General features: G+C 47.0%; 1 protein-coding gene across 5 annotated transcripts in view; it reads left to right on the forward strand.

Annotated features, from left to right (window-relative positions):
* The window catches only part of MICAL2 (microtubule associated monooxygenase, calponin and LIM domain containing 2), a 116701-nt gene that overhangs the window by 84522 nt on the left and 13892 nt on the right, over window positions 1-18287 (forward strand). For all 5 annotated transcript variants that reach the window (XM_042035481.1, XM_042035483.1, XM_042035484.1 and 2 more), the window contains 5 exons: window positions 1884-2076; window positions 5065-5237; window positions 6289-6363; window positions 10263-10360; window positions 12069-13398. In XM_042035481.1, coding sequence (XP_041891415.1) covers window positions 1884-2076; window positions 5065-5237; window positions 6289-6363; window positions 10263-10360; window positions 12069-13398 — 1869 coding nt within the window. The remainder of the gene's footprint in view (window positions 1-1883; window positions 2077-5064; window positions 5238-6288; window positions 6364-10262; window positions 10361-12068; window positions 13399-18287) is intronic.

Here is an 18287-nt window from a genome sequence, read left to right on the forward strand (position 1 = left end):
TGAGAGGGTCAGCTTGTGGAGTTCAAGAAGGGGAGAGATTGTGATGCCAGAAAGAAATTTAAACAACCAGAAGAATGCAATGGAAAAAAAGCAAGCACAGAAATTTACCTCTTCAGAGAGGTAATGGTGCCATCCATCACTGTCATCTGGTGTCCTGGATGACACCCTGAGGTCCTTCACCAGCTCTGACTATTACATGTCCCTAGTGATTGGAAATTGGATGTGTAGCAAGCTATTGCAGAGGGATGGGTTGACTGGAAATGCGATCACGTTCAGGAGCCATGCTGGGAATCACTGTAGGTAGTCTGTCTGTCTGTCTGTGGTTTTGATGGTCTCCAGCTGTGTGTCTGTTAGTCATAAGCATGTTTTCTCCTCTTTCCTGTTAGCGTGGCAGGGAAAGCATTAGTGCATGGGGTGGGAAGGGAACACGCTGAGGGTGCAAGCAAATGGCAAAACTGACTTTCTTTAGCAGCCACTTGAAGTGACTTTGGGCAGTGCTTATTGCCAGCATGGGTACAGAATTTACAGAAAGAGCTGGCAAACTATTATTTGGGTTTGCTTGCTCTGATTTGCATGTAAAATGCACCATCTTTTAAGGAGAAAGTTGGGTTGAATGATTTGAGTTTTACAAATTGGCTCACAACACTGGTTTCTACTCAGCTGCTGGAGCCCACAGCATCTTTGGGTGGGTGGCCTGGCTAGGCCAAAGTAGAAGTCAGACATAAAAATCAGAGAGGCATGAATTTCTTCCCATTTCCCAGAGGAAATGAAACCCCTGCAGTCAGGAAACACATGGCTGCTGTGGTGCTCTTGAGCTGGGTGTAGGGGCTGAGCATGTTCTAGGTAAAAGCTCTTGCAAGGAGAAGGATGGGGTGAGTGCACTCCTGCAATAAATGGAGGCGCTGCAAGTTAAATAGGAGTTTAATTGATGTTAACTAGATGGTTTGCTCCAGTCGATGAGAAAATAAGCCATGTACCAAGTTAGATTTTTTTCCCCGCTCATACAGGTGTAAATTAGAAGCACCAGTGTTGAATTGGATGCACTAAAATCACCCCACAGGGGCAGTGAACCAAGCAGAGCCACTCTCCTGGAGCTTGTCATTTGTCCATTCTGCACCAAGCCCCAGGGAAGCTTTGCAGCTGATATGTTTGTATTTGCTTGGGTGGGAGATTGTGGATAGGTGAGGTTGCTCAGAAATTGAGGATTTCACAGGGAGAGATGAACTCCTGTCTCAGTCGCCTGGGGTGAGCGGGGAAACGTGGCTTTATTCTTTATTCCCCCTGTCTGAATGTGAAGTTCAGGGATAGTGCTGTTTAACTGCTGGGATGCTGCTTCTTTTCACAAATCAGGGTCTGTATTTGCTGTATGCAATCAAAACTAACCTGAAGGGTCTGCGTTTATTTTGCTCACTCCCTCTGTCCTAAACTGACCTAAACTTTCAGTGTGAGGCTGAAGGTTCAGCCACCCAAGCAAGGCTGGTTCATCTGCCTCCTGCCACACACACAGGTCCATAAGGGGCTGGAAAAGAGCCATAAATCCCTACTTGTGTGGCTGGCACGTGTGGCACTGCTGCCACCAGGCACCAGGCTGATGTCCATCCCACTGAGCAGCGCGAAGACCCGCAGCTGCCGAAGCTGAGGCTGCTCCTGAAGTTTCCTTCTCTCTGGATCCAAGCTGAGGAGCTCTGACAGGGCTGTTCTGGGCTGGAGGGGTGTTTTTGCTACGCCAGGCTGTCTGTGCACGCACCTTTCCTGTGCCTCTGGGGACAGCACAGGACCCCACGCAGGAACCACCAGCCAAGGACCACTCAAGTGCAGGGGTGAGGTCCCCCGTGGACTCCCTCCTCCCCTAACACCCTGCTGTCACCTTTGTGCCTTCCCAGGCTGCTGCCTGCCCGTGGCTCACGAGCCCACCTCCCCCAAGAAGGCGAAGAGCATCCCTAAACACCACGACCTGGAGAGCTGGTTCTCACCCCCTTCCCCCGAGTGGGCCATCGTGAGGGTCATCCCTGAGGAGGAGATGACTGAGCACAACCTCCTCGCTGTTCGAGTCATGGTCACCAGCGATGCTAGCAGGTACTTTAAAATACAAGTAAACCTCTAAGAGCAGTTTGGTGTTCTCTAGAATGCTAAAGAAAATCGTAACAAAATATAGAACTGGATGTATGTACAACTGGGTGGGTGGGGGAAAAGAACCAAGCAAAAAATCCCCCACAAATGCTCAGGATAACAATTGTTCTTAACCACAGCCACAAATCCCTCCAGGCACATGAATCACTTTGCAGGAAATCTTCAAACATTCACATCCCACACAGAGGCCTGAATCAGAGGGATACACATTGCTGTGATCAGCTTGGGTTCAGCTCTTGGAACTGATGGTTTTTGGTGCACAGGGATTTGGGCAGTGGGTGTGTTGTGGCCAAAGGTGCATCCTGTGACCTGGCCACCTCCCCCCCTTGGGCACCATCCTGCAGCTCCACACCCTGGGCCTCTCCTGGGTTTTAAGAGCCTGCCCATCCCTAAGAAATCTGAAATTTGATGAACCTTGGGGAGCTCTCAGAGGAAGCCCAATTTCTACATACACATTAGAATATATTTGCTTTTGGGCAGGATTCTGTGGGAGTTTGTTCCATCTAAAGATTAGACTGGTATCCCCTGACTAAAGCAGTTGTCCTTACTGAGAACTAAAAATTAAGAGGGAGAGTGAAAAAAATAAAAAAAAGCCCAAACCAAGACCAGCTGTTGCAAGCACTGCTGCTCTGTGGGGAAGCTCGTTCAGATTCCTGACACCCTCCAAACACCTGTTTGTGGTGCTGTGTGTAGGTTTTGGAGAGCAACCTGGCTCTGAGGTTGCTCAGAGGACTCTGAGCAACTTTCTGGTATTCCCTGAGGTGGTTTGAAACAGGGTTTGTGCTCTGTGCGTGGGTCTGGCTGCTCTTACAGGGAAGGATGAACCTATCCATGGGGAAGAGATGAACACAGGGTTTCCTGCCTGCTTAGCAGCTCCCCTGCAGAGCATGTGCTTGCATCCTCCGCTAACACCCTCCGGCTCATGGTGCCCTGGTGGCATCCAGGCAGTGATGAGAGCTGGCTAATCCCCTGATCTGAGGGATCAGCTCCTTTCCTGCGGCTGGACAGCAGGGCCCCTGGCTCCCTGCCAGCAGGATGTGGCACAAGGGGTGACAGCACATCTGTCACCAGCACAGCGGGTGCCAGGGGCTCCGAGGCCAACCTCCCGCTGCACCCTCCGGCTCGGGCTGCTCCGGCAGGACTGCCCCTGCCTGGAAAGGGGGACAAGAGAAACAGCAAGTGACAAATGGCACTGCTGAGCTGGCTGCAGGGAACTCGGTGGGACTGGGAAAACGAGCAGCTCGGTGACACAGCTTTGCAGTTCAGGCTTTAGGTACTGTGAGTAATGACCCCCATTGCAGCAGAGATGAGAGGAGAAGCCTCATGCTATAGCACTCAGCTCCTTGCTGGCCAAGGAAAATACACATTCTGCTCCTTAAAACAGAAAGATATAAATCAATGTTAATGGCAGGGCTTTTTTTTTTCCTTTAGTGTGGCCCTCTGCCTGATCTCAGTGTGGTATCTCTCCATCCACGCAGAGTCTCAGCTATCAAAGCCTTCACATACGTATATTTTTACATATATATATATCTGTATCTATCTATTTGGTTGACACTGCTTGAAAGTCAGCTTAAAAAGCATGTTTTAGCATGAAATGGATGGCCACTCTGATGCAGCCTGCCAAGAGAGCAGCACACCTGGAGAGGTGCTCCCTTCCCTGCTGTCTTGCCTGCCCTGGCCTCCCATAACTGCTGGTTTGTTCTGGGTGAAGCTGGGACACAGGACTGGTGGGTACTACCCAAATGCATGGCTTTATAGGGTCTGCAGCCTCCCTTTACCTCTTCTTCCTCCTGGGCTATGCCCTGGGCTGTCCCAACAAAACTTTGCTTTCTGCTGTATAAACACGAAGCAGCGTTCTCCTGCCACGCCAACAGGACTACTCGTGCTGTGAGCTCCTCGTTTTTTGAGGCACAGCTATTAATCATCACAGTAAATCTAAGAATTAGGTTGGCAGTATTGTTTGCATTTAAAAGAGGCTGAGTGGGATCCTGCTGCACTCATGCATGGCAGTGGGAATGTGGTCACATCAGAAGGGCTGACGGTGTCTGTTCCCCATAGTCTGGACTTCAGAGATGAAAGAAATGGCCTGATTATTAGAAAAAGGGCTAATAATCACCTCAAACAGTTGCTCTGCCCCGAGGCAAGGTCATGATGTGCATGTCATCCACACGTGTGTTTGTGTGGTGTATTTTTAATTACATTTACACAAGGGGATGCCACAATCTGCCTCTGTGATCAGCTCAGGTGCCTCCCTGTGCTGCTCAGTGTTACATGGGCTGGCCCAGTGGCTCCTGCAAAAGAGGAGAGTTTGTTTCCTTGATCCCTGCAGACACCTTTTGCACATTTGAAGGCTGCTTAGGTAGCTTCACTCAATCCTCCCTCTCTAGACTAATGCTTACAATTTTCTCCACCTTCTGGACTCTGCCTTGCTTGCTGGGCCCATGGCTCTCCTCATGCCTCTCCTCCGGACTCCTTTCTCCTCTTATTTTCAAAAACCTGCAGGAAAAATGTGGAAAGTATAGAGTTTTGCCCCTCGTGCCTTGTTTCCAGGCCAATTACAGCGTTGCAAATGCTGTTTCCCTTACTTCATCCTGCTGTACAGCCTTGGAGGCAGAAGGGCCTGGCCTTGCTAACCAAGCAGTGAGGGCTTTCACCCCAAGTCCCTCTCAGCAGCACTTTGATTCCAGGTGCTGAACGTAGTGGCTCTGGGTGTGAATCCAGAGTCTGATGGGAATGGGGGTAGCTCAGCTGTGGAGTGCCTACAGCAAATTACAGTCCTGTAATAACAGTGATGAAAGCAGGAAAATGAGGACATCAGCTCTGGGTGCCAAACACCTCTTCCTCTGAAACACCCACACTGCTGTCAGTGCTGATGCCAGTGCTTGTTGCACCCCCTGAAATGTCCCACTTCCATCTTGCCCTTTTCCCCTGTAGCTCTGAGCTGGAGTCTGATTTCAACGGTGACTCCTCGAACTCTGAGGTGAGCGAAGGACAGACCTCGCTGCTGGAACCCCCCGCCTGCTCCAGCCCCATCCAGAGGTGGGCACAGCTCATCAGGAGCCCTGTGGTGCCAGAGGAAACCTCCAAAACATCCAAAGTGGCTGATGGTAAGCAGTATCCTGACCTGGGGGTGCTCCAGCAGCCTCTCCTGAGACAGGCAGGTCTGGGGGAGATGTTTCAAAGTGGAGGCTTTTCCCTGCAGTGTGGCCAGGTTGTGCCTGTTAATGCTGTCTTTTGGGGGGGTTTCTGCCTTTTTGGTGCTGTAACTGAAGCACCATTTCCGTGGTGCAGGATAACCTGGAGGAGTTGTGCCTCGTGCTTGGCTTGCAGGGGTGGGGTGAATGTTTTCCCACTGGTAAAATGTTAGGATGTTATTAGTCAATGCAGTATCTGCAGCACTGCCTAGGCAAGGGTGATGCTGGGAATCACTAGAGAGCTCTGCTTGGGAAAATTTATGTTTCTGCAAGTAGCTGCTTAAGGTTTTTGTATCCAGTGAAAGCAGAGGGAGGAAAGGATATAGCTAGTAGGGAGGTGGGGAGAGGTATGGGAACAATCTGCCTTCAAATGGAAACTCTTGTCTGGAGCTGGTCAGAACTAAAAGATGTGCTAAAAACAGCCAAAGAAATGGTTCTGCAGAAAATAAAAGGCCACCAGCACTCGTTTCTTCCCATCTCCCACTACCCCCGCAGCCATATATGCATTTTTAATCCAAGCAGAAAAGAGGGAATTTCATACAGCAATTTAAATCAACTCTTGAATAATGGAGTCCTTGTTTAAGGCCAAAGGACAGCAGCGGACCCCAAAATGTGCCCAGCAGCATGTGACTCCATGTAGCCACTAAAGAATTTTATCCTCTTTCTTCCCCAGTTTCACGCTGTCCCCCATCCCTGGCTGCTGAGGTCGTTTTCCTGCCCCCAGCCCCGAGTGGGTTTGGGATAAGTGCGAGGGTCGCTGAGCTCCGCGCTGGGAGCTGCTCCCGGTATCCCGCGGCGGGTGCGCGCTGCCCTCTCCCGGCTGGAGGCTGCTTGGAAAGCTGACCCCCCGCCGCCGGGGATTTGGGGTTCTGTTCCTCCACTTTTCTTTTCTCCCCAGCTCCATTTCTGCCCTCTGGCTTTTGCTGCATTAGCTTGACCCTGTGTCCCTTCTGTTTCTGCTCAGCACTCCAGAGAGCCAACAGTTTTCAGTCCACGGCATTAAATAAGTATCAGAATTGGAGGAGAAAAATCCAAACGAGTGAGTAGAGCCTGAGAAGTGATTGTATTTTCTATTCATTCTGTTTTCCTGCCTTTTTAGTTTTCTGTTTCCCCTCCTTTCCTTTAGGATTTTTATATTTTGGTGTCACTAGTTGAGAAAACAGATATCTAAAACACACCAAATGTTTCTTTTCCATTTTCTTACCCTCAAAAGAAAAATTCCCTTTCTGTGTGACTATGCACAGTTCTCTGTGTAACTATACCCATCAGCAAGTGGTGTCCACTTTAATTCTCCAGATGAGAACACTCACTCCTATCCCAGAGCTGCATATTTTGTCTCTAGCCCTGCCTGCACTGATTGCTTTTGATCAGGTGGGACGCTGGCTCTAACCTGGTGTCACTCATTAGAAATGCTCCTGGAGGTGCCTGTTGACACACTTCCACAGGTGCTCTGTCACCTCTTTTCTGTTGCAAAAAAACCCCCAGGTGATATTTCTGGGCTGGTGAAAGGGAGAAAGCCAATCCCAAGAGATGAGCTGGTGAAAGTGTTAGTGATCCTTGTCCTCTAGCAGTTTCCCTTGGTTTGGGCTGACCTGTGGGAATCACACAGGAGGGCAGTGATTTTGACAGAGGTTGGATCTGTGCTCTGTTCACTTCTGGTCACCCCTCCCAGCTGAGGCTGCATCCAGGTAACCTTTCTCCTGGGCTGGAGTCCCCAAACAAGACAGCCACCCTCGGTTTCACCCCTGCTGCTTGGGGCTGTGTTGCCCTCCTGCCTTGGCACAGTCCTCAGCAAGTGCATGTGCTTTCCTCCCAGCCCCTAGGGACTGGCAGGTTCCTGCTGGGATTGGCCTCACCAGTATGGGGCTGGGTGAGCTTACCAGCATCCCAGAGCCCCTCAAAGCTCTGCCAGAAGTGCAGTTGTACCTGGGAGACTGGGGTGTTGGCAGGCTGGAGTGTAGAACATGGATGTGCAGCAGCAGGAGGGCGGGATCTGCGCATGTGACCGAGTGCCATGGTTTCTGAGCATGGAGACAGCGGGTTTTGGGGAATGCTGGTGACAGCTGCTCTTTAGCCCTGCCCTAAGCTGCCCTCTGCAACGAGGGGGATTTCTGCTGCTGTTTAGGGTCCCAGTTGCTTTCAGAGAAGTTATGGCTCTGCTTCTGAAACAAGTAGGATCCCTGTGCCCATTATGGGACCAGTGCTCAAGCAGAGGCTTTTCGGCTTGCTTGCTTTGAATGCCTGAAGAAAGCTTTGAGGTTATTTGCAAGTACCCACTGTGGGATGAATTTTTATATCTCAAACAATGAGATAAGATGCATTTCCTCTTCCTGGCATCAGCCTTGCCTTCAAGTCAGGTGCACATGAGCACTGTCGCTACCCACCCACAGTCTCTGGGAGGCCTCCAGTGCCTCACATCTGGAATAACTCAGTAAATCTCAGTAGAGTATGCACAGGGCTGTTTCATGGTCCTGAGAGGAGGCCCCCACCAAGCTCAGCTTCCTCCCCTGTGAGGGTCTGTCCCTGGAGAGGCAGCTGTGGCAGGCAGACAGGCAGGACAGGGCTGCATTCCCTGGGATTCCCTGCACATCTGAGCCATGAGGCTTTGCCATGCTCTGAGAGGCTGCATGGGGTGTCTCACCCAGGGGAAGGCTCCCCCATGCCGAGGATGAGAAGGTGGAACAGGCTGTCCTCAAAGTCTCATGGCATCTGTGTCAGCCTTGGCTCTGCCTCTTGAGAACTGTAAAGCATGGGGGAATTGGCATAGACATCAGAGTTTGGCTCCACCAAAGGCTTGGATTTAAAGTCTTGCCTTAATTGATCTCAGTTTTTAAAAGATCAATCAATAATGATGCTTGATCCAGGTTTGAGCGCGGCGTAAGACAGACTGTGAGAAAGGAAAGCAGAGAAGACTGGACGGGGTGTCACTCTTAATTTTGACTGATTTTCAGCTTGCTCTCAGCAAGGGCATCACTTAATGGTTTGCCAATTAATTTTCCCATCATGGTGTTAAAATCTTCCATGTGCCTCAAGGGCTCTAGAGGGAGCTAAAAGCCTTTGTGAGGGGAGCAATGTGCTGCGTGAGTCTGCCTGAACCTCCAGTATGCTGTCAAAATGAGGTGTAAAGCACAGTCAGCACACACTGGGAGCAGAATAAAGGCTTTTTTTACTCTCTGGAGGAAGACTGTAAGTCATAGTTTCTATATTTAATCCAATTTGATTACAGGAATTCATATGATCATCAGTCACATGAAAAAAAATCTGTCTCCTTTTCAGACATATTTCCCCAAACACATATGTTTCATAAACAGCACGGGGTAGGCAGCCAAGGAGAGGAAATCAGTGTCACGGCTGTATTGGCTGCGAGGCTCAGAGCAGGATATTACCTTTCAAAACCTTTAATCCCCATCGCACGGCCACAGGGAACGCCGTGCTCTTAATTTATCTTGGGAATTTGGGCCAAGCAGATCATGATAGTACCCTAGGGAACTTTTTTTTTTTTTCTAAAATCCTGTTTTGAAAGCAAAGCTGAAAATACAGGTTCAGCATCTTGGTGGGAATGAAACTGTTTTCCCTGTGACAGATGGTGGGCTATGGCTTTGTGTGGAGCAATGTTCTCCCATGCGCAGGCCCTGTTCTTGTGAGCACGCCCACGAGAGCTGGGGTGGGAAGCAGTTCTCCCCATGGGCACAAGCAGACTCCTGGGCTGGGGGTTTTATGCCCTCATCAGTGTTCTGGCTGTTGCTGCTGCAGCACTTGCATTTCCCCTCGGTGTCCTGAACCATGACATTTGCTCGTGTCAGGAGGCTCAGGGCCTTAGTGGATCAGGCTGAACCCACCTGGCTCATTTATGCAAGTGGTGGTGGTGGCTTTTTTATCCTAACTGTGGATTGCCATGTTTTCCTGTAACTCAGTTACAGGATATAAAGGTCAGCCCCTGCTTGCCATCCCTGCAGGAGTTCCTTAACAGGCTCCAGCAGAGTGTGTCCCTCTAGTCTTGATCCAACATGACAAGTTGCATCAAGATTGGGTATGAAGAGGTGAGACACTGAGAGGAAAGGAAACTCGGCCTCCCTGCCTGGCTTGCCTTTGTTGAAGCCCACATGCAGGAGCTGTCCTCTCTCTCTCTGGAGTGTTGCTTTTGTCCTTACGCAGCTTTTAATCCCTATGTAGAAGACCCAAAGTTTGCTTTGGGAACCTGCATGGATTTCAGAACTAATGCTTGGGTTTGGGAGTTAATAATTGAGCTATAAATATACTTGTCATGTTATAGCTAGACATGATAATATCTTGGATCAGGGATACTTTTGTTTGTCCAAAGATTATTTATTATGCAAAATTCCCACAGGCACAAATATTGGAAAGTTCTCCTGACTTCCTTCAGGTGCAAGTTGCCTCCTTTAGCAATTATTTACCTTGCCTGTCCTAGGGGAGCCCCCATCATGCTGCCTGTTGTCCCTGCTTGGGAGACTGCGGCATTTTTTCTGTCCTTACTGCCTGCAGGTGGATGCATTTCTCATTTTTTTTCCCATTCTGATGGACAGCCCTTTCAGAAGTCATCCATTTCCTTCATTTCTTGGAATTACCCAAAGTTCAAAAGTCACAGGTTGTTTTGACTGCCTGTGCTTCTGAGGCCCAAAGGCCCTCTAAAGAGGGTTGGTTTTCCAGAAAGTTTCCTGGAACTCAAAAGCTGCTTCACTACATCCAGCCAAAAAGTGGAAGCAGTTCAGGTCCACTGCTGAAAATATCCACATGTGTTTGGCACAGCATGCACACACACATGTGAGCGAGGCCATAAACTTCCATGTTGTAGGTTAGTTCTTCAGGTTTAACTCTATCCAGGCGGCTGTTTAATCTTCTACTCTTGTTCTTTAATTGCAGACTTCACTTAAGACAAAGTCAATACCAATGTGAGGGTAAAAGTTGTGTCTCTTGCAGGCTTTCCTCTACTGTCGAGCAAGAAACCTGGGCTCCGCTGGAAGGAGAGCTCAGCCAGCTGTCAGAGTGGTGCTGAAGAGGAGCACTCCCAAACACAGGTAGGAAGGAGAACTGTGCAGGGCAGAATGATTGTAGCTGCTGATAGGGCATGTCTGCTCTCAGCAGGCTGTCTCTGCTCCCTTAGATAGTTTTGGTCCTCACAGTAACCACTGAGGTTGGCGTTATACTTGTGCTGCAAGTAGGGAAGAGACTTGGATTTGATGTAATCATTCCCAAATCAAGCAGCTGAGAGACTCAGGCCTTGATCACACGAGGAGTTAGCCACTAATCTGTTGCACCAGTCACAAAATCACAGAATGGAAAAGGGCTTCACATCTCCCACTGCTCAGGAGCATCTTCTGTGTCCTTCAGGACCTAGGATTTCCATGGTGTTTTCTGGGTTTTTTTAATGTTGGGGTTTTTTTAAGGATGAGGAAGGGTGGGCCTGCCATCAGCGCAGCACTGCAGCAGGAGGTGTCATGACTGACCATCCCGAGCAAAGGGCAGCACGTTCCCGGGCTCCCGGAGCCAGGTGGAGCAGGGACCAGCCCACATCCTCCATGCCCTGGACAGTTGTCCTCACCCTTGGGTTAAACATAGCTAGAATTGCTTGACCTCAGGGCCTGTGCTAGGAAAAAATCAGCTCTTCCACATCCACAGTGGTGGCTGAAATCCGGTGCAGGACAATGGGGCCAGGAAAGGAATGTCCCAGGAGAGCAGAGCTGCACAATGCTCCCTGGCCATGCTGTGCATGAGGAGAGGGGACTCCATCAGCTCCTGCTCTACAAGCACTGCTTAGTGGCCTTTTTCTTACTCTAAAAAGCGAGGAATAAGAGGGTGTTTATTTGTTTATTGTGTTTCTTACATTTTGCTATCTGAGGTCCTGGCCAATAATAATTTTAGTCATCAAACAGAAGCGTGAAACGGAGTGGAATCATTATTGCCTTACTTCGGATGCTTCTGGGAAATGAAAAGTCAGATTAATGGCTTCACCCATGTGAATTTGGGTATCTGGCACATAAATGGAAGCAGGAATTCAATCTTCACACCATCCATTATCACACAGCACTGATGATAAAATGCCTCCTTTTTAAGACGGAATGAAGAACTCTAGTTTTGTCTGCTGGCTACATAAAATGGGTACTTATCCCTGTTACTATCTTCAGCAGAAGATTTTGGTGGCTGGAGTAATGAATTTAAACCTTTACCAAAGGAAAAATAATCATGAGAGGGAACTAATTGAATTGTTCAAAACTACCATCTTGCATTTTATAATCTTCTCTGGGTCACTTCTTTCATTCCTACCTGTGCTACATAAACATGCAATATTATAAAAGCATTTGGAGAGGATGGATAATGGTCTCTTGTGCTTGCTCAAAACTCTTAAGGTGATGCAACTGGAACACACACAGGAGAATAGAGCAGATCTGCTCTTGTCTGTTTTCCTGGGGATAGGACTGTTTCTTTCTAAGGAAAATATTAAAGGTAATTCATAAAGATATGACAGATTCTTTGCATGGATAACATTATTTTTAGACTATTAAAATTTCCAGTAGTATTAGATTTCCACTCCTAGAGAAATATTAGCCCTTTAGGGGGAAAAGCTTTTCTTACATTATCATTTACATATGTATTTGTGTACAAATTAAATATTATGTTCATTACTATTAAGATTAAAATGGATTAAAGTATTTTATGAAATAGAAGCTACACAAAGCAGTATTTTTATATCCCTAAAATAGTAATTTTTTTTCATGCACTTCACAGTTGGTTTCTTGCAAGAAGCCACCAGAAATTACAAGAGGACATTCCAAACCCTGCAGCCCAGTATTTCAAAGAAAAGAAGCAGCCAGGGAGATGATGCCTGAAGACACACATCACTCTGTTCCCCACTGTCCTTTCCAGGGCAGCACCACAGGTTCTCCATGGACCCCTCTTGGGAATGGGACACCAGCTGCTGATTTTTATGAGCCTGAAGACACAGATAGTGACATTGGGACACACTCAGCCTGGGACTGGATGGAAAAACCACAGAAATCTACCTCTGAACCAGAGGATTTTAACAGGAAGACAAAAGTGCTGTCATCTCTGGATTTGAAAGAGAAAAACTGCAAAAATACCAGGCACCCAGAAGAAAAGCTTGAGCAAGAGTTAAAGGAGGCAAAAAAGAGGCTGGGGCTTTGTAGTCAACAGCAACCCTTGTATGGCTCAAACAGGACAGACTTGGGTGGGAGCAGTCCAGGGTACGGAAACAACAGAGCCCCGTGGACCCTGGAGAAGAAGGATGCTGGCTGGACAAAAGAAGTGTTCAAACAATCCCGTTGTCCTGGGCTTCTCTTATCTGCAGATGGTGCTCCACCAACTTTGTCAGCCGACACAAAGGATGCTCTGAGGATTCCAGATGTGGTTTCCAGGGAGCATGCAGCTGGCCAGCCAAAATCCCCACTGAGGCTCATAGCCAATGCTATCGAAAGATCCATTTGGGAGCCTCTAACCTTGACTCCAGAAGGACTAAAGCAGGACTCAGAGAGCAAAGTCAAAGCCTCTTCAGAACAAGTTTTCTTCAGCTTCCCCAGCACTCCTGGGTATTCCCTAAGCCAAAGGAACAGGAACAACAACAACACTCAGTCACAGGATCCTAAAGTAAGGGAGTGGGCAGGAAAATATTCAGGAGATGGGAGCCCTTTCTCAAATCCATCTCATTCTTCTTTCGGCTCTGAAGAGATATCTCTAAGGGATTACAGGGAAGAGGTATCCTTCACACCCTGCAGACCTTCCAAGACAACCCATATACCTCAGAAATCAGTTTGCACTAGGATGGAGGAAGTCCCAGGACTCCTAGAAAGGTTTACCTTTGAAGACCGTCCTCTAGGGGCTCCCATGGATGAGATGTGTATCTGTAAGGAAAAGTCCACACTTCTTTCATCTCCAGAGCCCAAGAACTCCTTCAAGGACAGTCTGGATGACTCTGCACAAAAAGGGTCACTCTTCCACAGAGTGAGAAGTAAAGCTCTTGAAAGGGAACGGAATTCCTTGGTGTCATCTCTGCCTGTCATGAAGGACCATTCTCCAGAAAGGCTGTGTTATCCTTTCACAGGTGAGGACCTGAGTGGAATTACTTTGTTGTTATTACTGTTATGATTATTATTATTACTATTATTATTGTGTAATTGCACTTAACCTTCAGAAGACCTGTGCGTGATCATGCAAGCACATATCTATTGTGCATTATATTTGATTTCTAGGTACTTTCTACTTAAGGACACTTAATAAATACATTTTTTGGCTAGAGTTTAGGAGTTGCTACAGATTTAAAGAAGCAGAGTGGATTTGCAAGCAGAATGCAGCTCACTGGACCCAAGTTTGGTTTGCTGCTCTCTGCTGTTCAGACACATTTGGATCAGGGAATTCTACTCAAGAGGTGGAAAGGGTAGCAAGGCATCCCAGCAAGGGATGCTGGGCAGAGCAGCTTCTGTGGTGACACTGAGTGGTGGAAAGAGGACTACAGCAGGCAAGCAGAAGGATGAGCACCAAAACCTCCAGTTTCTGCCGTGCAGGGTACATTTGTTTTTCTTCCTGTGAGGAACCAGAGACTGAAGCACTGTGGTTGCAACAGCAAGAAGCTTTGCTCTGTTTGTGCTTTCTCAGCAGGTGTCTCCTCAGCTCTGCTGTCAGAGTGACTGAACTGTGGACATACTTTTGGGAGCTTTGCAGTGTCATTAATATCCCCTTTAATTTGAGAGGAGAGAGCAACTTATTGACCTCCTCTGACCTATTTGTGAGTCTATCTGGGCAGTGATTAAAAGGCATCAATTTTCAAGTTTGCTTGCAAGAGCAAGGTTGTTATTACAATTGCAGACAAGTCCAAGAAATATTGATGTCAGACCAAGAGCAATCTGAGTAATCTGAGCATAGGCTCAGAAAGAATTAAGTGCAGCACAGATTCAGGTATGAAACATGAGGCATGAGGGCTGCACCCACCTGTCTTTCTCTGTGATCCATCTTTCCACTGCAAAATTCTCATATATAACTAAATAACTGCTGAGTTTTGTCAACATACCTGTTTGTTTCTTACCTTATTAAACTGCAGCCCAAACTGTAACCCCAAAATTGCTGCTGTACAGCAGCAATAAAATCTGTATGCAGAACGTAAAGTCACTGTAATGTTCCTAGTGAGCTGCCAGATCCTTTTGCAGCCCTTCTGCTTCAGAACTGCCACACACTGTGGGGAAGATAGAGTGTGTAAGCCACTTGATCTGGAGCTCATTAAAACTGATAGAACAACTCCTGCTGTCGCTCCTGAATTTTCGGGTTGGATTCTTGGAGCATCCTTTATCTAACAACTCACAAAACCAGGCATTCCCACTGAGCCAGAAGATGCTAAGGACTGCACTGAAGCCACAGAGAGTTGCTAGTTCACACTTCTCCCTGTGATCTTAAATGGGAGGCCTTTTCAGAGTCTATGCCTCATCACTGCCCATCAGCTGAGCCAACCTGACTTGCTCTTAACTAAATGCATTACAATAATTGGTATGTTGTGCTCCAACTAATATGGAAAAAAATTCTTGTAAGGTTTGAATAATGCTATGCCTTATTGATGTTGAGAATATTTTGGAAAAACATGCAGGTGTAACATGTTGCATTCCTCTGCTGTGCAAGCCAGAAGAGTAATTATTAAATTATTACACTTATTAAATATAGGAAATGCAAAGTCTGTTTAGGAAAAAAAGGAAAATGAAGCTCTAATCTAGCCATTTGCCCAGTAGTCTGTTATCTTCAGTGTTTCAACATTGTAGCTCTCAGAAGTTTTTAAAACATTCATATTTGAGTAAATCAAACTGGTAAAGAGCTGAGTCCTTCTTGGCTCTCAAAAATGGCATTTGTGTCTCATACAGGCCCTTGTCAGAGGCCCAGGCTTGGCAAACTTCAGTCATGAAGTGATGACAAGCTCTAGCCCACATTTCTTGTTATTATTTTCCTCTCTTGAAATTTACCACAACTTTCAGAAAATTTCTTTAATGAAAAAAACAATTACTCCCAGCACCTTGCAGAAGCCAATTTAATGAGACTCCTTCTAATACTCCTCTTGGCTCCTTGCAGTAGGGCTTTCCTATCCTGTTTGGGGCCAAACTTGTTCTGTGCAGGTATGGTTGGTATTACATCACACTGCTGTTTTCTCCCTCAGTGGCTTGTGGATCCAGAGGATGAGCTGGGTGATGAAAGTCCATGGGCTTGAGATGAGCCTGGGCTAGCTCATGGCAGAGAAATCCCCTGGGGAGTAGGCAAATATTTGGAAACCACTTCTGATATCTAATATGTTCTGTCTTCCTGTCCTTTCCTGCCACGTGCTCAGCCCCCAGCTGAAGCTCAGCAGGAAGAAGCAATCTTCAGAAAAATGAAGCATCTTAGCAGCAGATTGCCTGTTGCAAACTTAACACCTGCAGTTGCACCTCCCATATGGGTCATTCTAGTTTCTGATATCCAGACCTAATTTTAAGGCTTTCTGCCTAACACTTTCCCTCTGTTTCATAAGAGTTCGTCCTCAGAGCCACTTGGAAATTTGGGGCTGTGCAGAGATCCAACAGACAACTTGTGTGGGACAAAGACAAAGCTTACTGAGTTAAGGGGGGTTCATGCACACTTTTCAGGGAGAGACTGGTTTTAAAAAAAATAAATCCAAAGCCTGCCTGTAGAATATACAGCTGTCCACAAATAACCACACTGGGGTTCCTAAGTGCTGTTCTAGATTTTTGATTTACTGCACAAATATCTTGAAGGCTTTTGTCCTTTGATGCTTCCTTTGTGTTCCAACCTGCAGTAAACTCCCTCACTAAAAAAAAATTGATCAATAAAATTGTTCAATTACATGGCTAACTGTTCCCCCCTAATCCTACTTGCCCTTTTGAAATTCAAAAAAATGCCGAAGTGCCATTTTAATTACTGATACTTTAAGCAGGATAACCAATTCAGCTGATGAGAAAATTTAATGTGCTATGAACTCACTTTGCTGATTTTGTGCACCCCTAGACTGAGAAGGGATTGCCTACAAATGTTTCAGGTTCCCAGTGCTGCATCGTTGTGCCATGGAAAGTCTGTGTGTTGGCAGTGTTCTGCTCAGTGAGGACACTACTCTTGCACTGATTTTGTATTTTAGAAGGGCAACTGAGGCACTAGAAGATTAATTGCATGCATAAGACCACAGGAGAAATCTGTGGAGAAGCAAAGATGTGAAGCCAAATAGCCAAGTCCTCTCCTTCTAGTGGTCATTCTACTGAATTTCTACTGGACATTCTTTTCATTTCCTACCTCATGCCAGCTTCCATCTGGTTTTGGACACCAGTCCCCCTGGAGATATGTGTAACTTTATCTCTCTCTTTTGTAAAACACTGAAGTTCTTACAGTGGTCATGATTAACTCCCATGACTTTATAAAAATATGCAGTCTTGGACAGTTACAGAGGAAGCCAACAGATTAATATAGCATTATGTTATCAAAACAGTTCCTGCTCCAAAACATCGTGTGTATTTAGGCTGCAGTCACTACCATGACACAAAAACACCCGAGGAAAGAAAGGGAAGTGAGCTGTGACAGGCAGATTGACACCAGTGGTCGTTTCCCCTAGAAACCTCCAGGACAATCAGTAGTGCTCCCACATCTAACACAAGGGATCACCTTATAAGCTTCTTCATGTGACACCTCCCTCGTTTTTCAGAGGACCTCAGGTTTCCTGGGAAAATGAATACCTTGGATGTTCATGTTAAAGATGAGGTTCTCAAAAGCATTGCACTTTCATCTGAGGCCTTGTTACATGGGGAGGGAAAGCTCTAGTATAACATATGCTAATTGGGAAATTAGGAGATGCTAGAGTACTTAGGAAATAAGAAATACATAATAAATAACTCCCAGGCTGAAGGAATGAGATGCCTGGAAAGTGAAAATCCAAGGTTAGAAGACTTGAGTTAATATTTGGAAAAGAACCTGCTTTTTTGAGATCAGTTCTGTAGCAGGTTGAGCTTTAAGGCTTGGCATATTTGGAGGCAAATTATTATCATCTAACTTTAGTATTGCAGTTCTAAGTTTCAGATTTTAATGACTCAGTAAAAGTCCCTAAGTTTGAATGTTTTTATGTTTGTTTTGTCAAAATTCTCACAGCTGTTGGCTAAGTTCTGCCTATCCCACCCTGTTTAGTTTGAGGGGTTTTTTGGGTTTTGGTTTGGGGCTTTTTGTTGTTTGTTTGTCTTGGTTTTGTTGCCTTGAGGTTGAAATTTGCATCTGGGGTACACTTTAGAGCATATTTCTGGTCTCTCTCACAAAGAAGCAGCCGAAGAAAACAGGATTTGGATATTGGGGTCCCTTGAAAGGGCGAGGTGTTTTGGAGCAATCTGAATGGCTTTTCTCTGCAGAGCAAGGCGCAAATACCTGGCTCTCCACAGCAGCGAGGCATTGGGAGGACTGGGAATGCTGTGAATCTATTCTGTACACAGGCATCAGATTCCTTGTGCTCATGAGACGGCCCTTGGAAGCCTTTGGGGAGGTCACTGACCCTCTCTCTGTTCCAGAAAGGCAGAGAGTTCCCGAGGCACACGCCCAAGGGAGGAAGCAGGTGCCCTTGTGTTGGAGCAGGCTGCTTCTCCTCCAGACCTTGTAACGCCTCCTAAATTATTGATATCCCCCAAAGGGGCGGACAGGGGAAGCGGTCACTTATTCCCAGCACAGCTGAGAGAAGAAAGGGAGTGTGTAATTGCTTGTGTTTCCAGCCCTGCTGGGCTGCAAGGTTTGCCCTTTGCATATTGTGGAATTTGATTTCTCCAGTGGCAAGACCGCAGGGTAGTTACTGCAAACTTTTGGTTGCACAGGGAGAAGCAAGGTGGGTGAGTTTCCTCATTAAAGAAGGAGTGGCTGATGCCCCCACACCTGGGGAGGGCTGTGTCTGACTGTCCCTGCCGGGGACAGAGGTGGAGTGCAGCAGTCCTGTGCAGAGCATGG

The sequence above is a fragment of the Corvus kubaryi genome, unplaced genomic scaffold, assembly GCF_017639235.1.
Source record: "Corvus kubaryi isolate FWS band 111438036 unplaced genomic scaffold, C.kubaryi_AGA036_p1.0 37384, whole genome shotgun sequence".
In the NCBI taxonomy this organism is placed as follows: Eukaryota; Metazoa; Chordata; class Aves; order Passeriformes; family Corvidae; genus Corvus; species Corvus kubaryi.